General features: G+C 43.1%; 1 protein-coding gene and 1 non-coding gene across 2 annotated transcripts; both read right to left on the minus strand.

Moving 5' to 3' along the window:
* Positions 1 to 318: 318 nt before the first annotated feature.
* Cortactin (cortactin) lies at positions 319 to 20260 on the minus strand. Its single transcript, XM_070527320.1, has 14 exons — positions 19692 to 20260; positions 17531 to 17607; positions 15576 to 15705; positions 14774 to 14884; positions 13909 to 13963; positions 12505 to 12615; positions 11530 to 11640; positions 10965 to 11020; positions 8758 to 8824; positions 6764 to 7146; positions 6095 to 6368; positions 4257 to 4349; positions 3275 to 3330; positions 319 to 2716 (listed from the first exon to the last, which is right to left on the minus strand). The coding sequence occupies exons 1-14, from the start codon at positions 19779 to 19781 to the stop codon at positions 2636 to 2638; spliced, it is 1695 nt and encodes a 564-aa protein (XP_070383421.1). The 5' UTR covers positions 19782 to 20260; the 3' UTR covers positions 319 to 2635.
* TRNAS-CGA (transfer RNA serine (anticodon CGA)) lies at positions 14135 to 14207 on the minus strand. The gene has a single exon. It is a non-coding gene; the product is annotated as a tRNA-Ser (tRNA).
* Positions 20261 to 20478: the final 218 nt, after the last annotated feature.

A 20478-nucleotide genomic window follows, 5' to 3' on the forward strand; every position in this document is an offset into this window, starting at 1 on the left:
GAAGGGAATTACAGTCAAGGACAGCAGAGAGTTAGGAGGTGTGATGAAATTTGGATTGGGAAATTCGCTGGCATATGATGAGCTAGCTGATGGAAGACAAGGGTAATTGGAGATTGCTGGGGGAGGCCTTTGTCCTGCAGTGAACATAATAGGCTGATGATGAGATGACTTTTCATAGGCCCTCAGAGCACCCGTACATAAGAAAGGTTTCGTAGATTTAGCCAACTGAACGATTAGAACAGCCTAATCAAACTTACCATTGCTTACCATTACCAGCTGTAGTACCAGCATGGTCATAATGAATGCAGGGCCAAAATGTATTGTATGAAAACAATATGATTGTTTATTGCGAAATCCATGTAATTGTACAAACAGTGTAGCCCAGTTAATGGCGTCCGTGAAAAAACAAAAAATTTACGGTTGCCAGAACAGATTGCTTGTAAACTGATGTCTGACAGTGCAAATGACCCTGAAACACTTTTCTACATTATTTTACGCACATGTGCACTGGAAGCCTACAAGAACAAACAGAAGTTTATAAATACCAAACATCTGCTCATTACATGCTTAGTGTCGTAATCATTCCTACGGAGCCTTACGATAGACTGTAAAATACCTTGTGAAAAAAAAAAACTTGGCACCACATTAAGAACCCACGATTAACATTGGATAAGTACACGTGTGGTATGTGTAATTAAGTAGATTGGGAGCAAGACCGCGCAAGCATTTCACTTTTCGAACGCTCCGTTGCACTCTAGTGATTGGCCAGAACTACGCTTTCATCAGCAGTCTTCAGCAAAGCAAGGCGGGAGCACAAAGTGAACACTGTTCACGTGATGTAGGAGGCAAATTGAACATTCTGAAAGCAAAATGGTTGCACAATCTTGCACCAGAATCTGGAATGAATTAAGCATTTATATTACACACACATGAGTGAATATAAAAGCACAGAGAATACAACAAGCCTTTCAAAAACCAAAAAAGAAGGAAAAGAACATCTCGGAAAGGCATTCATTGGATTGAATTAGTTTGAGGAGCGGTCCCACCAGATGGGAGGCATCAAAACCGATAAAACTGGACCCAATAGACATTTTCTAAAAAAAATACAAATCCATATAATGTGTAAAAGAAGAGTTGACGTACAATAAGATAAAGCAGCATTGGACACAGAAGAGTAAAAGATGGTGAAATAAAACCTATTATAGTCAACTAACCTACAACAAATATCTGAAACAGCAGAACTGCACCTTTCTCCACTTTCACAATCATCATCACAACTTGAAAAAGGAAACAAAGTTCTCAAAATACAGTAATAAGCTCAACAAATCTGGAGCAATAACATTTCTCACAAAGGTAGGCATAAGGAATAAATTAATAAAGATTGGGGTCAGTCACAGAATTCAAAGCTGTGTACATACATGGTGAAACACAGTTTTCAACCGTTGTCATACTTGGCCGAATGTGTTAAACTGCAATTTCATGCTAGTACAACTTGAACATTTTCTGTTGCAAAGAATACAATCTCGGACTACTTTTCGATGACGCACATGTACCAGTGGCACATACGGTGTTCAACACTTCCCAAGGATCTGTACCTCTGGGATGACCCTGCTGGCACATAAATGCGCACATGGTAAAACCTATGAAAATAGGTTTTTAACACTTGGAGTAACTTCACACGAGAGATGAGACTGCCCATGCAAATTACTCCCTCTACAGATAACAGAGTCTTGGCTTGTTCGTTAATGTACTTCCCTTTAGGGAAAAGTGGTGACGTAGACGTGAGCAGGTGCTGTGGTGGCGCCATCTGGTGATGTTGAGTTCAACTATTATTGCAAGACGGGCTGTGTTCCACTCAGTTGCTGGTGTAAAGGTGCCAGCAACACCATAATCACAAACGTGTAGCGACTGTTTAAAATTTTAATTCGAAAAGAATAGCATGAAAAAGAACACGTTTCTGACGCTTTGTAGTTGAACAAACCACCACAAGGTGCAGCTACCAGCATTGTTACTGCCCTCCATGTCTCTGGTGTTCTGGTATTCTATCAAGTGCATATATATAACAGTAGGTTAAAACTTTCTGATGTGTTGCCATACTAAAATTGTGAACCAACCCTCACTTTCACACTCTATGGCCTCCTGTTGCTTCATACACAAATCACTAATCACACACAGTGATTTGCCATGGGATAAGATGAAGTAAATCGCTGTCACCTGCAGTAAAATGACAAAGTTTGTCCGGTCCCATACAAAGCCTGTGACCCAGTGTCAGTCAATTCATTTCGAGGAAGGCATCATGCCAAGAAGTACCACATGGCCTTCGACGTGAATCACCAAAATGAAACAGCGTTCAACATACTTCATCGTACACTTTGGTTCAGTTCGGTAGTCGAAATGGTAGCGTGAAGAAGTGACAATCAATAGGTGACAACGAAAGCTGCCACTAATGGTTGTTCGAGAAACTGCCGTCGACAGGTCACAACCAAATGTCAAAATCTTGGATGGGTGAATGATGCCCACGTTGGATGCCCAAAGAAGAACGCCGTTGAGCAAGTTGCGGAAGAATCTGCACCATCTTCATCGTAGACAGTGGCACAAACGTGTTTCAGACAAGCTTGTCTTCGAGGTGCAAGTTTCAGTAAAGAGGTTGAACATAGTTTGCCGGGAAGAGGCCGACTTTTCCGTTGCACTTCCCGCGCCACCAGCCTTCGTCGATCTGAGGACGAAGGTTGATAGAGAATAAAGGCACGGGTACAGTTGAACTCTACAGTAACAAAACATTGGATGCATATTGGACTCACACCCACACGCTCAATTTAAAAGATGAGGCATCTCCCTTCCATGTTTCAGTGATCTGGACATTCATCGAACAGGTTGCTGCCTGAACCATATGATGCTTGAGGTTGAAAGAATGTTCATCTACTATCATGGCCACAGGTGGCACTGGTTAACACTTCCAGGGCTAGGTTTAGTAAACATACACCTAACAAAAACCTAAAACAGCAGACAGGAGAATAGCCACCGCTGTACCTCAATTGGAAGAGCATAGCACACATGTGCCATGATGTGTACTATGCTATGATGTGGCTTCCACAGGCAGCAAGTATCTTACTTATCAACTTTTTTTTTCACTTAATCTTTCTACATTTCAAATAAATGATAGTAATAAAAAGCGCTTCCTCTAAGCTTTCCTGAATTTCACTGGCTGCTGGCTTCATTTCCATGTGACTCACAAATGCAGAAGCAGCAGAGATAGATGATTGCCACCACTTACCGTTTCAATGTCTGTGATGATGTCATCAGGGTCGAAGGATATCTCATCGTAGTCAGCTGTATTAGGAGGAAGATTCATCAAGCCTCTATACACAATCTCTACTAGCCCGACAGAAAAAAAATTATTCAGAAAATAGTACTATTAGCTACTCTTCCAGCCCCGTGATTGGCATGCTCACTGTGACACCGCAACATTGTACAACATGCTCCAAGTATAGCTATAACACCACGAGTACTCTGGAAGCTAATCTTTACAAGGAGTCGGGTTAACAAGCTTAAAGTATGAGAATTGCGGCAGATAAAAAGGCCTAGGCTTGCCTACAGCGGATTCAACCAAATGTAAGCAGAGGTTCCATGCAAGACGTGAAAGTTACTAGACTTCTCAAGAAATAATCGAAAGTGTAGCTATGACGAAACGTTTCTGCACATAACACCATTAAAAGATGCAATGTACTCCCACAGACATAAATCCATGCACATGCACACACAATAAAGATGCCATGACTGCAACCATAGCATTTCTGTAATAATCTTTACACAAAATATAGCTATTAAAAGTATGCAGTAATGGAATAACTGCAATAAAGGACAACACTTTTGAGAAAAATGGCACCAGGACAGCCCTAGAGTGTTAAAGCTTTAAGCTGAAGACTATGCCTTCTCTGCAGGCAGTCCCAAGTTCAATGAGTACAGGTACAGCCTGCAGTGCCATCTGTTGCATACAATAGTAACTAAAAGACAATTTTTGTGCTCAGTTCGTCAGAAAACTGTTAAATGCTCCAAAACATACTCAATGAGGTGGGTCTGTCAAAAGCCAATAAAACTTGTTTTGGATCAAAAGTGAACTCATCTAAGGCCTCTAAAGGGTTAGGTACTAATAAGAAATTTTCTGCAAGATGGTCTGATGTGGTCTTTGCAAATGTCTTGCAAACTGTGATCAATAATGGCTCCTTAGTAAGCCCCTCACGAGATAGTTGCCTTACCGGCTTGGTAGTCGTACAGTGCTACAGCTGACATTTTCTTCTCGGTCGACACTGGTTCCAAATGCTCATAGATTCCTTCTTCCATTGATTCACCTATTAATAAACAGAGACAGAGAAATATCGCTATGGGTTACGATGTAGAGATCTTTCACATAAATTGGTTTTGCAGTGATAAAGGCAAAAGCGTTTAAGCCTTTCATATGCATCAGAATGCGGATGGCAAGAGTTAAAGCTTTCTCTGAAAATGAACAAAAAAATGCTATGATAAAGACATGCCTTTCTGATGGTATGCAAGCACAGTAAACAAGCTGGGAGAAAGGCAAGCATTTATACCCAGCGTACCACCATGTTTACTGTGCTGATGTACCCTTAAAAACAATTTAACCAGTACACCTTAAACACGCAAGTAACAAATTATGAAGTGTAACAAATAATCACATATAATGCATAATTGGATATAATGCATTAACAATAAGATTTGGTAGGCCATGCTCCATTTAAATCAGTATTGTACTGCCATTACAAAATGAAAATATGAGATCTGACAGAGTACTGGTAATAGTGAAGTTTTTATATTTTTATGAGGCTCAAGATACGCCAGCAGCAAAAAGCTGAAGAACTTACAAAGGTAATAGATGCACTCCTTTGTACTATGGGGCACTAGAACATTAAAAAAAAATGTTTTCATCACTGTCATCATTGAATAGCAGACGGTGCTCATTTCGGGCAAAAGCTTAGATTGGCCTGCATTGGTTTCCAGTGCAGCAGTGGCAAGAGTTGTGCAATTCAGCATTCTTGTGTCTTAGCTTGTTTATTCGCATTAATAATTGTGTTGTGTGGACACAAGTGGGTGCCAATTTCTGTTCGCTCTTTTGTAACAAGTACGGGACACGAAAAAACTAAGTTTTGCTCCGAATGTGACCTGGTTGCATCGAGTACTGACCGTACCAACTTGCTCAAAACTTTCACCATGTAGAAGCACATTCAAAATTAAATTCAATTTTGAGGTCTGATGCCTTAAAGCTGTACAGTGGGGCTATGAGGGATTTCTAAAGCAAAACAGTGCTAAGGACGGAACTAAACAGAAAGACACAAGATGGAGTGCAGTCTTTTGTCTTTCTGTTTAGCCCTATTCCTAGTACTGTTTTGCTTTAAAAGTCATGTACTAGTTCACCAATGTGCATTACTGCAACTATGAGGGATGCCATAATGCAGGACTGAATTACCAGGTTATCGGTTAGCCGGATTCTGCAGCTGTGGACCGTAATAGCAAAGCTGGTATGTAGTGACATCTTGCGACATTTTTTCCAACTACAATGCGTCTGAAACATTTTTGTCTTGAGCAAATGTTCTTATCAAAGGAAAATTACAAAAGCAGCGCATGTTAACGTTCATATCGCTAGCAGCATTTCACACCAGCAGTTAATAAGAATATGGCAAGTCACCGCAGCTTTGTGTGCTCTCCGGTTAAACCTGGGGCTGCAAAATGTACCACCAGCATTGCTGCTGTCATACACCTCTCCGGTAATCCCGTATTTCGCAAACGCTAATGTTTTTACAAACAATCTAAAACTCTCTATTAATTTAAACCACCTGGGTTTCTTTTACCGTACACCTAAATATAAGCACGGGAGCGTTTTTGCATTCAAAACCCTCCTCGAAATGTGGCCACTGTGGCCGGCAATTGAACCAGTGACCACTTCACATTTAGCAGCAGAGTGCCATAGCCTGCAATGTACAGCAATGGGCCAGAAGCACATCCGTGATGTGGATCACGTGTTCTCGTACTTCTTTCAAAGGCCTCTACTTGCTAAGGCGTCAACTACACAACAATGTACCGGGTCCGGACTCCGGGCTCGACTCCGACTCGACCGGCGAGTGGTGGATCTGCGGCACGATCTTTTTGGGGGCCTCCTCGACCACCGCGGCAGGTTCTTGTTCCGGCTCCTGTTCCACGACCTGTGCCGCCGTAGGCGCCTCTTCTTCGTCTTCCGCGAACAGCGCCGCTGCATCTATGGGCCTTGCAGACACCTTTGCAACGGGAGGAGCTGCAGTCTTCGGCGGCAGCGGCGGTTCAGTCTCTTGTGTTGGGGAAACGTCGGGGCTGGTCACCTGTAGTGATGAAAAATAAAGAAATAAAAACCATGTCATCACAATACAACAGTCAAACCTTATCATAACGAAGTCGCATCTGACACGAAAATACTTTTGTCATATCCGATATTCATTATAAGCATATATACTCCTTAGGAGCGAATATCAATAGGAAATATTTGAGATTTACTCTGCTATATCTGATAATTTGCTAAAATCGGCAGAATTCACGTTTCTCTCTGAAATGCAACAAATTTCATCCAAATCCGTTGAGCAGTTGTCGAACCAAAACATTTCTGCATTTCACACGTACTTGCATAACGAATACAGCCTCAAGCTAATGCCTTCTCTTCAAACGAAGATATGAAGCATAAGACTTAATTGACAATCAAGCATGTTGGAGCAGTGCTCGCCTGCTTAGTTGGCACCACAAGCTCCCGGGGGATGACCGAGACTCGAGAATGGTTCTTCCGCGTGCCGGGCCGGATCAGCTCCGACTCGTCGGGCTGGCTACCGGCGCTGTCGGACCGGGGCTTCCGCTCCGAAACCTCCTCGTCACGGTCGTGGCCTTCGGCAGCCTTCAGCTGTTCCTGAAGCTGGTCGATGCGCTTGTGTTCGTCGCGGAGCCGCTTCTGGCGTTCTTCCTCGGACTTCTTGGCCGCCTCCTTCTCAACCTGGTCCTTCTGGAGCCTCCGCTTCCGCTCCTCATCTGCAAGCTTCCGCGCTTCCTCCTCGCCAGCCTTGGCCATGTTCTCAAACCGGGAGCGCAGGCTTTTGGCTCGCTCCGAGGTCACCTCTGCACACGTAAGGAAAGGAATGCTCACGTTAAGTGCTGGTGCTGATGTTGGAACAGGCGGGTCTAGCATAGTCTAGAACAGGCGGTCTAGGTGGCCGCCAAATGCTCCGCGTCTGGAAATCCACGGTCTCAATGAAACGCAAGCAGAAGGCACAGTATCTCTCTTCAAATGATCTGGTGCCACTTCAAACACCAGACGCTGTACACAAACTGTGCGGAAATCATCTTCTCAGGACGGCATCAAATAATATTGTTTTGCTCAGCACTACAAAGCAGGAGAGACCATATACAATTCTCTGTATCGCCCAACCCACCTCAGTTTGAACAGAGTGGGGAAGCTGCGCTCCCAGTCTTAAATGACCAAGCTGCTGTGTGTGCAGAACCAATTTTTTGCATTTGCAAGCACTAGAAGACTGAGTTATTCTGGGCACAGGGTTGTCTAGTCTGCTGCAGTGCAAAATGAACAAGCAAAACAAAGTAAATACTTTTCTCATAAATGTTTTTTTAGTTTCTGAACTCACTAATCCACTTAAACATAAAAAAAGTTAGCAGAGAGGCCATTGTGACATCCATGATGATCCGCGTTGTCATTCGCAATGCACAAGTAATTTTGCAGGGAAGTTTCTGAAGATCGAAAAATTGCACATATGAACAGGCCGGCGGCTCAACTGCCCAACTTGTAATGTCACATGTGTGAAATTGCAAGCAAAATCGCACCATACGAAACAGGCTTTGCTCATAAGAAGGACCATCACAACACGAGCGGTGACCTTAGGGTATGTATTTTATAACATTCCATTTCATTTTCCATTCAGGTATTTTTTTTCATCACGCGTAGTGTTCACGGAGGTGTCCTTGCCACGTCCAATCCAATGAAAAAGCAGGAATAGGATGAACCTATCCACATTCCGGATCTGTGACTAGTGATGCAATACATACAAAAAAAAAATATTAACAAAGAAGTGAAATAGTTCATATTGAACTATCAAAATTAGCTATTTTGCCACTTACGGTGATAGCCTGCTGCTTACAGCGGAGAAGAGGTACACTGTTTTCTCAGCAATAAGATGTAGGAACCGTCCCAGACAGACTTAAATACCGAAAAAAAAAAACACAGACCATGGATAGCCATAGTGCACTTACAACTAGACATGTTTTACAGACTGTAAAACGTGTGCATAACTATAAACATGTGCTTACATATATCTGCTTCAGGCACTGATTAACAATTAAAAAAAAAAACAAGTTTCACCACATTTCTTGCATCTTCAGACTTATCAAAAGCACACAGCTGCACAATGGATTGACAATTTTCAACTCTTGAATGAGTTCCGAGGACTCCACAGGTAATCTCTCTACCGCGACGTCAGCGACATGAACCTCAACCATTTATTGTCTAGCATGTTTGGGAAGCACCACCCATCTAACCACTTTCAAAATATGTCGGGCATAAAACACTGTAAAACAACGGAGAAGTGCCACCTGCTATGCGATGACATACTGACACTAAGAGCAAAGACCCAATCTACCTTCCGACTTGTTTGACTAAAACATGCGCAATACCCGAAGGGGATATAAAACGTGCAGGAACATAGTCTCTGCGACAATTACCAATGTCAGGCCTCGGTTTCTGGTACGCAGGCTTGGGCTTCTCAACTTCGGCAAACGTGTGTGCACACTGCAAAGAATTGGTAAAAGACGGAGCGCCTCTATTACACAGAGAAAGCTTACAATATCTAAAGCATCCTTCTGCATATGTGATCATCACCAACACTCGCATTAGTACCAATGTAGTTTAAAGGCCTATGCAAGACACTTTTGTGAGAACAAGGCCTCTTATGCAAATGATCTCGGACACTCCATTGACGGTCAAATAAAGTGCTGAAGTCACAAACAAAACACTCAATCTTATAGGGGTAACAAAAAGGCATGTAAAGTTGGGACACCTGAATTGTAAGATTGTAGGTTGGGTCCCTGTAGTAAACATACAAATAATGTCTACACGAGAACAAATAAAAATAAATATACTGCTATTATGCTGGAAACAAAGACAACATAATACAAAAAATTGTAAGGTTCACTGAGCATATTCACAAAAAAGTTGACAGACGATTACGATACTCTCCAACACAACATTTGAGCGCAGCTCTATACATGTTTTCATTTCGCAATATATTGGCTGGTACAGACAATCTGTCTCGTGCAGCACAATGCAAACGGAGAGAAGTGTGGTGCGACTGCCTTGCTAATCAGGAGATTGCGAGAGACAATGCGTGGGTGACGCGTGGACGAGATTCACAGCAGCTGCCACGAACAGACCTCCACTAATGCAGCGCATTGTTTTCATATACTATAGTATCGTTGAACGCGCTCACTGCATGCCATCGGTGAACTGACTACACGTGCTACTCTGGCGCCATCTCGCAGCCATCAACGCCGCAGAGCGGTACTACGCTTTCCTTCTCACACTTTCGCCATACCCTCCTCCTCCACTTTCTGCCTCATGCTTTCACTGTAGCCTCCTCCTCCTCTTTCCTCCTCGCACTTTCTTTGCTTTTTCATCCCCCACTACCTCTCCGCACTCACTCATTCATCCTTCGCTCTGCTCGTTCGCTCGGTTATGCTGACGACAATGATGCCGAAGCACACCGACACTAATCGCAGGAACGGGCACTTAAGATTTGCGCTCCAAAAAATAGAATGCAAACTTAATGCGTGTTGTTCAACTTGGGTATGTACAATACAGTACATTAAACAAAAATGTACAGAAATGTGCTCAACAACATGAGTACATTTGCATTCAGAGGCTTACAGAAATGTGTACTTCTGTACGTGACTGTTTATGCACACTCACGCACACACTCGTGACTGTGCATGAATATGACTGCTTGCTTGCAACTACTACCACATTTACGCGATTCTAACACACCCTCGAATTTAACGCGCACCCTTGTTTCGCGAGTTTAAAGTAAAGAAATAAAGGTTCACGAAGATGTAACAGCCCTCCCCCCGCCCCCCGATTCAAAAAAGAAAAATACAGCGTGCCCCCCATGTCTGTGATCAGACAGAACAAGACATGCAAGATTTGCCTTCAGAAGAAGTAATTTTTCTTTAAAGGATCTTTCATAATGATAGCAGAGCATTGTCGTCACCATTTCCACTTCACTGGCCACAGATACCAAGCACATATGGGCAGTATTCTTGAGTGATCATTTAGAGATATTGCTATCACTTTTGTAAGATTTTGCATGACTCGTAGGGCTGTTTGAAGTATGTGGCCGACAACATTCCTGGCGCTGTGTGCAAATTGCGAGCTTGCATAGCGCGAGAAATGCTGGCGGCCGCCAACGCATCTGTTGCCAAGCCACACGAAATCTCGCGAAAGTGATAGATGGAGAATACTGCTTCAGATAGTAGTCGAGCACAAGATGAACCCACTGCAACCTCCATAAGATGTGCTCTGTCACTATCTTGCGTCCGACGGCTCCGACAGTAGGCTGTTGCCAATGCTGCCAACGTGGTTTTCGTTTTGTATCAGATTGTAAAGTGCAGGCAATTGTCAGATCCATTTTCTAGTAAAAAAATGTGCACATTAGGTTCGAGTAAATACGGTATGTGCACGACCATGACAGTTCTACGTGACTCCGCTCCCGACTACATCACAAGCATAGTCACAAAAAGCTTTCTCAAATAAGCTATATGATGGTAAAAAAAAACTTTTCTTAAGCTAAGCCATTCTAGAGTCACATTTCACATTGTAATATGTAGATGTCTCGGCTTATCGTATCCAAAAAGTAGATAAAAGGACTCATGCCTACCTTGTCCTGCTTGTCCTTCTCTATGCCAAACTTTCCGCCAAACCCTTTGGAATAATCTGTGTACCAAAATGGAAAAAACAAATTGTGGCATTAGCAGATGAATAGTTGAATTCTATTTTCAACCTAAGCACATGGAGAAGTGGAAGTATGGTACATGGTACTGCCACACACTCTTCAGGGCCAAAGTATGATGCTAAACGAAAGTTTGAACTCAGTGCATTGGTTTCTTCTATTTTCTTGGACAAAAAGGTGCAATGACACGTGCAAATTTCCAGGCATTCGATCAGTTCCAATGAAACAGAATAAAGCTGGTTTGGACATTGCTGAAGGAAAACAGTCTTTGCTCTGCAACAGAATTCACGTGATGACTATGTGAGGATAGTCACAAGTCATACTCTCCAGAGTGATAATTTGGGCTGTTTGGTGCACACTTGAGTGAAGAAAAAACGCCTCAGAACAGAAAAACAGCATGTTACGGCAGTGTGTGTTTTCTGCTCGCATCTTACAGAAGACGGCACTGTTATTTTCTTCACCCAAGTCGCAACCTCACCCTACCCGTCCTCACCTTTCTGTGATTCGTGCTTCTCCACCTTCTCGATGTGGTTCCAGCCAACCGCCGACGGGTCCTGCCGGTCACTCTGGACTCCAAACTTGCCACCAAAGCCAATGGCATAGTCTAAGCCACAGAAAGAGAGCAGGGAGCTTTAAGGGAATTTGAAACCCCTGCAACTAACCACACAGTGCGATACACAGGATGTAAGCTGTAAGTGGGATTAAAACTGGCCTGCAAAAAAAGCTTTTCAGGCACCCCACGCTTGCCCATTGTCTGAAAAATCACCCAGCCTCAGTTTCACACAACTGTTTAAAATGTCTACAGAGAACCTGAACCTCTACATTAGTACTTCAAAATAGCAATAGAGGTGGCAACCATGGAAACAGAAGATTTTCATTTACAGGGCACAGTCGACTCATCTGCAGTGCTAACTATGGTCCCAAAAAGAAACTCTAAAGAAGTTTATACAGTTGCAGCGTATCTTGCCCCAAACATTAATCTTCATGTCTTTTACACGTTTACTTCCTTGAAAATTATGCAGCTTGCTACTTTCCTGTCAAGAATGCTACAATTGGGGTAAAGCACAAAAGAGCATGCAGGACGACCGGAGAAATGAAGACAGTTTTTTTTCTGTTGTCCTGTGTGTTCTTTAATGCTTTACCTAAAGTTTCCTAAAGTTGCAGCACCAATTAGCCTACCAGTCTACAATGCTATGTCACGCTGATAACACACATACCTGGAAGTACCAGGTGTGCAGCATTGAAGAAAGGAAAGGCATGCAAGATAGACAACTATTATTGATGAGGGACAAGATGCGCCCCAAAGCATGTGAAGTTAGAGTAAGACCTCTGATGATACTTCCAGCAAACAGGCAAGCTTTCCCGCTATGCAGCATTAGCATTTTGCCAACTGCTAAAATCTTTAAATCATGCCGGGTGTTTTAAGCAACACGCTGAATTCGTGCACAATCGAATCTCCAGAACTTACCAGTCTGCGAGGCGTGTTTCTGTGTCTTCTCATGAAACTCCCAGCCCACTGCTGATTTGTCCTGGCGCTCCTTCTGGACACCAAACTTGCCACCAAATCCAGTACTGTAGTCTGCGATCAGCCAAAGTCACTTTGCTTTAAGAAGCATTCGCAAGAAAAATACCAATGAAATGAACCCTCAAATAGTTAGTGTGTCAATAGTAGTGAACTCGTCTCTATGTAGGGTAAAACCAAGTATAATGTATATAAGTATAATGCTCTCTTAATTAGTATGATTTCTTTACGGTTCTTAACGGCAAACTTTAGCAGCTTTGCAACAGCTTAGCGAGCCTTTGGCAAAAAGTTTTCCTCAAGCTGGGCTTTGAGCAATTTTAGACTTCTAATTGATTCACGTTTCAGACATAATTCCTCCAGCTAAACCACACACCACTGTGCCACCTCAGCTCACACTCATTCCCCTATTATATTCACAGATTTCCAACAAACATAGGGAAGAGGTTGATTTAATTCTCTCTTAAAACACTCATAATATTTTAATATTTAAAGGGACACTAAAAGAAAACATTAAGTCGTGCTGGCTTGAATGATAATGCTTCTGCGATCATGAATTTGTCATTCGTAGCAAGAACAGAGCTTTTGTAAAGGGGAAAACAGCGAATGATGAATAATCAGTGTTGCCACCTATCTCAGACTACGGTACCTCTCGTGCGACGTCAGCGCTGGCTGACTCGCAGAGAGCCGGCGAAGAGGGAGGTCATGTGGGGAGTATGTGAACTTGTGCGCTCCAGCGTGGGCAGTTCAAACTGAGGAGAAGCAGCAAGACCTTCGGCGGCCATTTTCTATGCAACAAACTGATATGTTGGCGCACAGAAAATGATGACGCAGTTCTAGACAAATAATCTTTCGATCTGGCCTGACTTGGTATTTTCCTTGTGTGTCCATTTAAGGTGACCCTTCAAGGGAAATTCCCCTATAGGGGGCGGCTTATGAATTCAGTGTCAGATGACACTGAGATGCCAAAACGCATTTCTAAATAAAATCAAACATTTTAACTATTCTGCTAGTTATAATGGAGCCACCATGACTGAAGATCAAACACCCGACCTTGTGTGCACCAGTGAAACGCCACAGCCACTGTGCAACTGCCCACTGGATCGAAACGTGTTGCTCTAAATTAAAGATGGCATTGGAAACCAAGGCACATGAAATGTTTCATAGAAGTTTGATGGCCCAATATGCTAACTGCAGCTGAAGCCATGCATGAAACATAGTTAACATATGCAAAATAAGGCGCATGACTCAACGGAAAGGCACTCGAGCACTGGCAAGTGCAAGGGCCCACAATGTCCAACCACCGTGAAAGCCTTGTAAGCAACGAACAATAGGTTGACGACGGGCAATCACCTTTTTGAGAAGCATGCTTCTCGACTGATTCGTGATGTTCCCAGCCAACAGCACACTGGAGAAACAAAAGAAAAGAAAGGAGCAATACGAGTTACCTACACAGTCTTATCCTAAGAAGCCAACAAACTCTGACACCAAGGACAACATAGGAGAAATTACTTGTGCTTAATAAATTAAATAAAGAAACGATAAATTAATGGCAATTAAAGTGGATGAAAAAACAACTTGCCGCAGGTGGGAACCGAACCCACAACCTTCGCATTTCGCGTGCGATGCTCTACCAATTGAGCTACCGCGGCGCCGTTTTCCCACCCACTTTCTTGGGTATTTATGTGTCCTAGTAGAGCCCTGGAAGTGTTAGCCAGCGCCACCACTCATAGACCTTGGTGGCGGACGTGGAATGTTCTTTTTGCCGCAGGCGTCACAAGAATGTGACGCCCCATGATATGACTAATAAAAATTGGGCCCCTCGGTTAACCCCCTTTCTTCTCGTCTACACATAGTCTAGTCATTCATTCACTCTATTACTTTACTACAATAACCTCAGAAAATGATTACATTATAGAAGGAAGTGTTTAGCAACTACAACAATTCATGCACACAAAAAAATGGGAGAAAAATTCAAGGAGTCTATTACACATTGCACTTCCTTTCTTACATTACTGTAACATAATCATACATTGTGCATTACTATATATAACATCCTCACAACATAAATAAACATCAGAATATGTGAGGGCATTTGCACAATGCAAAGATAATGTAGCACAACATGTAACTCTTACAAATGAGATAAGCACAGCACCATTTGAAGAGCATAGCATGAATAGTTTCTTGATGAAAGCACCCTCTGCTCAGAACTAACCTTGTCCTGACGGTCCTTCTGGACGCCAAACTTGCCACCGAAACCCTTGACGGCATCCGTCTGAGAGGCATGCTTGTGGAGTGATGCGACGTAATCGTTCCCAACAGCCGACTGTGAAAAAGATTTGTACAAAGATGTTTATAACTGCCTCTTAATCAATGGCAGATAACATAAGCACACTAAGCCTGTGCACTAACAAACTTCAGTTTTCCTCGTGAAGCACAAAAGTGAAAGTACAGCTGAACATGAAGAGTTTATGAGACATGAGATTTGCCTTGGCACATAGCTTCAAATCAGTTTCAATGGGCACCACAACTGAATCTTGACACTACAACGAACACTGATATAACAAACTATTGGATATAACAAAGTAAATCTAGCGCTACAATGTTTCTCGCCAATATCAGCAAGTAACAACAAAGGCGGAAAGAGGTTATTATTGTGTTGGATACGACTTTATTATAACAAGATTCACCTGCAGTTTTTGCGATTTACACAGTGATTCATTTTGTTTGAAGCACCATGCCTTAAGAGAGAAAAAAATTCACGTTAGTTATGGAGTCTGCAACCTGTAAACCTTTGTGCAACTGCAGATTTAAGTGAATGTACATCCCATGTCTCTCAGTACGCTGCCCATCATGCTCCATAGAAGTCATGAGATGCACTGTGTGAAACCATGATGCCCATCATGCCCCATAGAAGTCATGAGATGCACTGTGTGAAACCATGATGCCCATCATGCTCCATAGAAGTCATGAGATGCACTGTGTGAAACCATGAGAACAAAAATGACTTTTCTAACCTTGTCCATTCTGTCATTCTGGACCCCAAACCTGCCCCCGTATCCATAGGAAGCCTTGGGCAGTTCTTCAAGCACTCGCTTCTTGTAGGCCGCATCATCCTTGGTGACCTGCTCTCGAAGTTCGTTGATACTGGAGAAGAAATTACCGAACTGTTTAGTTACACTGTGATACCATCCCTGCCAATGCCAACCAATAGGTCGCAAGCGAGCTAGGCCATAAAGCCATCCTACCAAATACACACGAGAAATGATCTACAGCCAGCTACAAAAGTTCACATGACATGGGTGTTACAGATAATGTGAATTTGTGCCACACACTGAAACGTTAAGTTCAAGGCCATATGACCCGGCTATGAGGAAATTTAGCTTTTTTCATTTTATTTTTTGGCAAATCTTGTGTCTCGTTAACTTTTGTAGCCAACTGTAGAAATAAGAGGAGAGAATAATTTATTTCTAAAACGTTCATTCTGGTGTAACGAAGGCATAACATTTTTTCGACATGCCAATATGACACTGCGCTCACATGCTCTTTCTCCTGTGTCCTTGCTTTCTGCGATTTGCCCACATGTTGACAAGAATTAGCAATTTGCTTTAGCCTCCGCACTTGGAAGAGATGTTAGTCTGAATGCAGACAAGCCATAGTAATTGATAATGCCTGTCCTGTGTTTTATTTCTCTGTAGTGTTTGCCCGAGTCTGTGCTGTTATGTTAGTTAAAGCGGCGTAAAGTTCTCACACACCTAAATTGGAAATAAGCTTACAGCAAATATCTATCTATTCAGCTAAGGCGAAAATTGAGCCATAGACAAAGAAATTTTCTCAACATATATAAGCGGTAAGCTTAAATTAATCATTGGCCTTAAGAATGGCACTTCATTTTTTTTTGCCTTAATGACAACTAAGATGCGAAATACAAGTGAAATACCTGACCTACAGCATTTCACACAATTCTGAAATGTCTCTCTTCTTTTATCACAGAAAAACAGCAAATAAATGTACACCCATGGGGATGACACACACATAACTGCCTGCTAAGTACGCTCTGAAGTGTGCACATACATAAATACATAAAGAGGATGCAATCAGGAAAGACAAAACAGAATGCTATGCAGTTGATGTCACTATGACTACTTACAAAGTATCAGGGACACATGGCTGAGCACAAACAAAGGGGGATGGACGTCGCACAGGGCATAATACCTTTTTCCTGTGCTCTGCGTGCCAGCATTCGTGTCTGCAATCACGCCAGCTTCCTTTATTGACATGAGCACTACAAGATAAGCTTAGTTGGCAGTTATCACCTGCTTGCGTCATATCTCTCCCACCCGCTATATTAGTTTCTTGTCAGGCTGGAGCAAACATACTATTCCAGCCCGGCACCCCACTAATCAGATGCCATATTTGAGTGATTCACTAGGTTACATATCCCTAAAGCTACACTGGATCTATGAGAAACATCATGGCGGAGGGCTATGGGTTAGTCTCAACCACTTGAGGTTCTTTACTGTGCACCTAAATGTAAGCACATGAGTGATCTTGCATTTCGTTTCTATCAACACGGGGCCGCTGTGGCCGGGAATTGAACCCTTGACTTCATGGTCGGCATCAAAACACCACATCCACTGTGCCGCCACGGAGATAGAGAGTGTGTATGTGTGCACGTGTGTGTGTGTGGGTGGGCAGGGGGGGCATAAATCGAAATGTGAACAGAAAGAAAACTGATCAGAGTGAAACTTGCCATCACTCTGTAGTCACATGATGTAGTTTCAAAATGCATGTTTTGGAGCCCAAATTAAGCCAACAATATCCGCATGCAGGAAAACCTGAGAATACATGTCCCACTCGTTTAAACCGACTTTTTCTTGTTTGAATGTATGCGGACAGCGCAGTGCACAAGCCTGGGCAGCTTAGTTTGAATGCAGTAAAGAAGGCAACAACGTAAAAGAACAAAACTCACTTTACAGCGTCAGCAACATGTCCGGATCCTTCGACGGTTTTCGAACCCCAGCGTTGTTCCTCTTCAGTCACATCATTCTGCAATGCGTTTAATAGTCAAATGCAGACACATTCCGTCTTTCCTTTGGCTTATGCTAACAGTTTTGTTATAGTTAATGCAGGGCTGCGTTTATGAAACCCTTTTATTGTAGGTAAGAGCAACTGGCTGCTCTTTCAGTTATGCCGTATATCAGACGACAGTGATCCTGAAGCCCATGAAGTGCAGTTATCTTGCATCCGCAACTTCCGCCTTATAGGCCAAGATATGCCTAAACAACTGACCTTCCAATTGGCATTGCAAACCAATCGTCATTGGCAATTATCGCAAGCAGTCACGCTGCTGATATTGGCCAGTGCCTGCCAATCATTCCTCATGACAAATAGGTTAGTCAATGAGGCTGTCTCCGCTTTTTGTGAACGATCCCGCTCTGACACATTGCAAACTCGACACACACAAACATGCGTTAAAAATTAAAGCATGCAGCAGGAGAGCAGCACTTCCCACTGTTTACATGTAACGTAATGTTGGTTCCCAACAAACACATTATCAAACAAAACAGCAGCTGACAAGGATGGTTTACGTGGCATATGTAAGTTGTATAAACGCATCATCTGAATTTTAGGCTCCTGAACTGCTGCAAGCTCCGAGTATGTACATAAAAAATACATGTCTGGCATCCGCTAGCGGTATCGTTTACAATGTTATCCCGTATTCTCTCAGCTATGGTTCTCTCAGATGTATGGTCTACAGACACTACAGAACAAATTACCCAGGTTACATAATAGATTAAATAATGAACACGTTAAACTTGAAGATATAAAATTAAAAGAACTTCGACAGCACTTTAACAAATTCTAGGCCTTTGCTTTCTTAACTTTTCGTTTCTGCAAACGAAGTTTTTCTTTACCCTGTTATACCTAACAGTGCACATGGTGAGGGAATGGTTCCGTTTTCTCTTCTTTCAATTTACAATGTGTGCTTTATCTGTTTTGTTTCTCTTTACCATCATGGTATATGTATTACTGTTATTTCTTGTGGATAAGTGAAACTGCATTTATGTTGTTTCTTTTGCGACTCCATCGTTGAATGTGTTGTTTTATTATGTGAGTGAACTTGTAATTTGTATTTCCATCTTGCCTTATTTCATCACAATTTGTGTCTGTTACATTGTACGCTCTTAATGTGTCATTTCAAATGTGACCATGTATTATACGCCTTTTTTTTTGTCGTTATGTACCTGCCCCGTGTAGATTGACAGAGCCGCAGGCTCTGTCAAGCTGTCATTTATGACAGCTTTTACTGCCGGTCTCCCGTGTCGTGTATGTTTATGGGACATAAGTAAAGACATTATTACTATTACGACATTATTACTGATATTGCTATATCAGCCGCATCCAATTCGCAGGTCGGTGGGCACCGACGACAGCCGTGTGACGTACGAGATGCAGGCGTGTGCGACACTAAACGGTGGGGCATTTATTAATTCCCCGAGCAGACGCTGACAACAAAAAAAAAAACTAGGACGACGTGCTTCGACGACAGGGCGGACAGGGTGACACACTCCACTTCATGCACGCTCCAGGAGGCAGGACAACAAAGATCTAATACGTAATAATAAAAAAAAAGCTGCTTTGAGCTGTGCGGGGGCGCATTCCCGGTCGGCTTGTCATAGCAAGCGCCTGCGGTTGACGGTTTCCGTCTGCATAGCGGCTTGTGATGCAAAGGCGAGGTTTTGCTGCTTCGGAACGACAAAACCACAGGAATGAAAACGCCAAACGCACTGCCTGAGAATTTCCCGTCGGTCCAGCTGCAACATCCGCTCAAGTTTAACGAACGTGGGAGTCATTAAAAACCTCGAGCTTTTTTTCGGCCCGGGCGCGCAGTCTGAAATTTCGGAGTTAAATGTGGCGGACGTCGAAAACGCGAGGGTGAACAAATAGGCTGTGAGAAAGTTCAGTTCTTTGACAGCCCCTGCCTAAGGCCGTAAACATTTATACTGCGGTCTGAGTGGCCCCAGATGAAACCCAAATAAGGTTTTGTAAGCAGCGCTTCCAAGAATTCGGCTGAGAATCAGATGCTTCGTTTTAAGCTGCACTTATTCCGTAGGCTGTGTACTACTTACCACGAAATCGGGGTCGGTCTCCCAGTCATCGTCGACGTCTTGCGACTGCACCTTCAAGTCGGTGCCGACCGCTGCTTTCCAAGTCGACATCGTGTCACCGGAGGAGTGGGGACGTTGTCGGCGACAAGGTAGCGGTATCGGAGCGGGGACGGTATGCCGTTCGTGTGTTTACAGGAACCCACTCGTCCTACCTCCGCCCTACGCGATAACAATCGTAGTATATCCGCACTTTCAACCACCTCAACGCCGGTCCGTCAAGAGCTCCGTCCGGAGATTACGACGGCTACCGGTAAGACACGGAGAAGTGCAACGGCTGTTAGCAGGAGAGCACCACCGAACTTTGAGCGATGTTTTGGCACATTACGTAGCACGGAAGCCGACGCACTCTGAGTCAGTCGTCCCCGAAGCGTCACAAGCAAACACACGCCGACACACCTCTCGTTGCGGAAACTGGAAGCATTGATGACGAAAGGTGTGTTGCAGCGGCAACTGCGGCAACCGCGGCAACACTGGTGTGAACAATGCAGTGGAGTTATGATGGCATCAAAAGGATTGAAACAAAACTTTGAATCATGTGGAGATATGTGCTAATTATTGAGTCTTAATCTAAGTGTTTTATGTTGCTTAGTGCCCTCTATTTGCACAGCGCGTTTTACAAAAGGTTGACTGAATTAATACCCCGGTTACTAATAAAACACATAACGTTTAAAAAGCTGATATCAACTGTATTTTGGCAGCTAAAAAATATCAACGGCTAGCGACACTAGCGACACCAGAGAAAATTTAA

Source organism: Dermacentor albipictus, chromosome 10, assembly GCF_038994185.2.
Source record: "Dermacentor albipictus isolate Rhodes 1998 colony chromosome 10, USDA_Dalb.pri_finalv2, whole genome shotgun sequence".
In the NCBI taxonomy this organism is placed as follows: Eukaryota; Metazoa; Arthropoda; class Arachnida; order Ixodida; family Ixodidae; genus Dermacentor; species Dermacentor albipictus.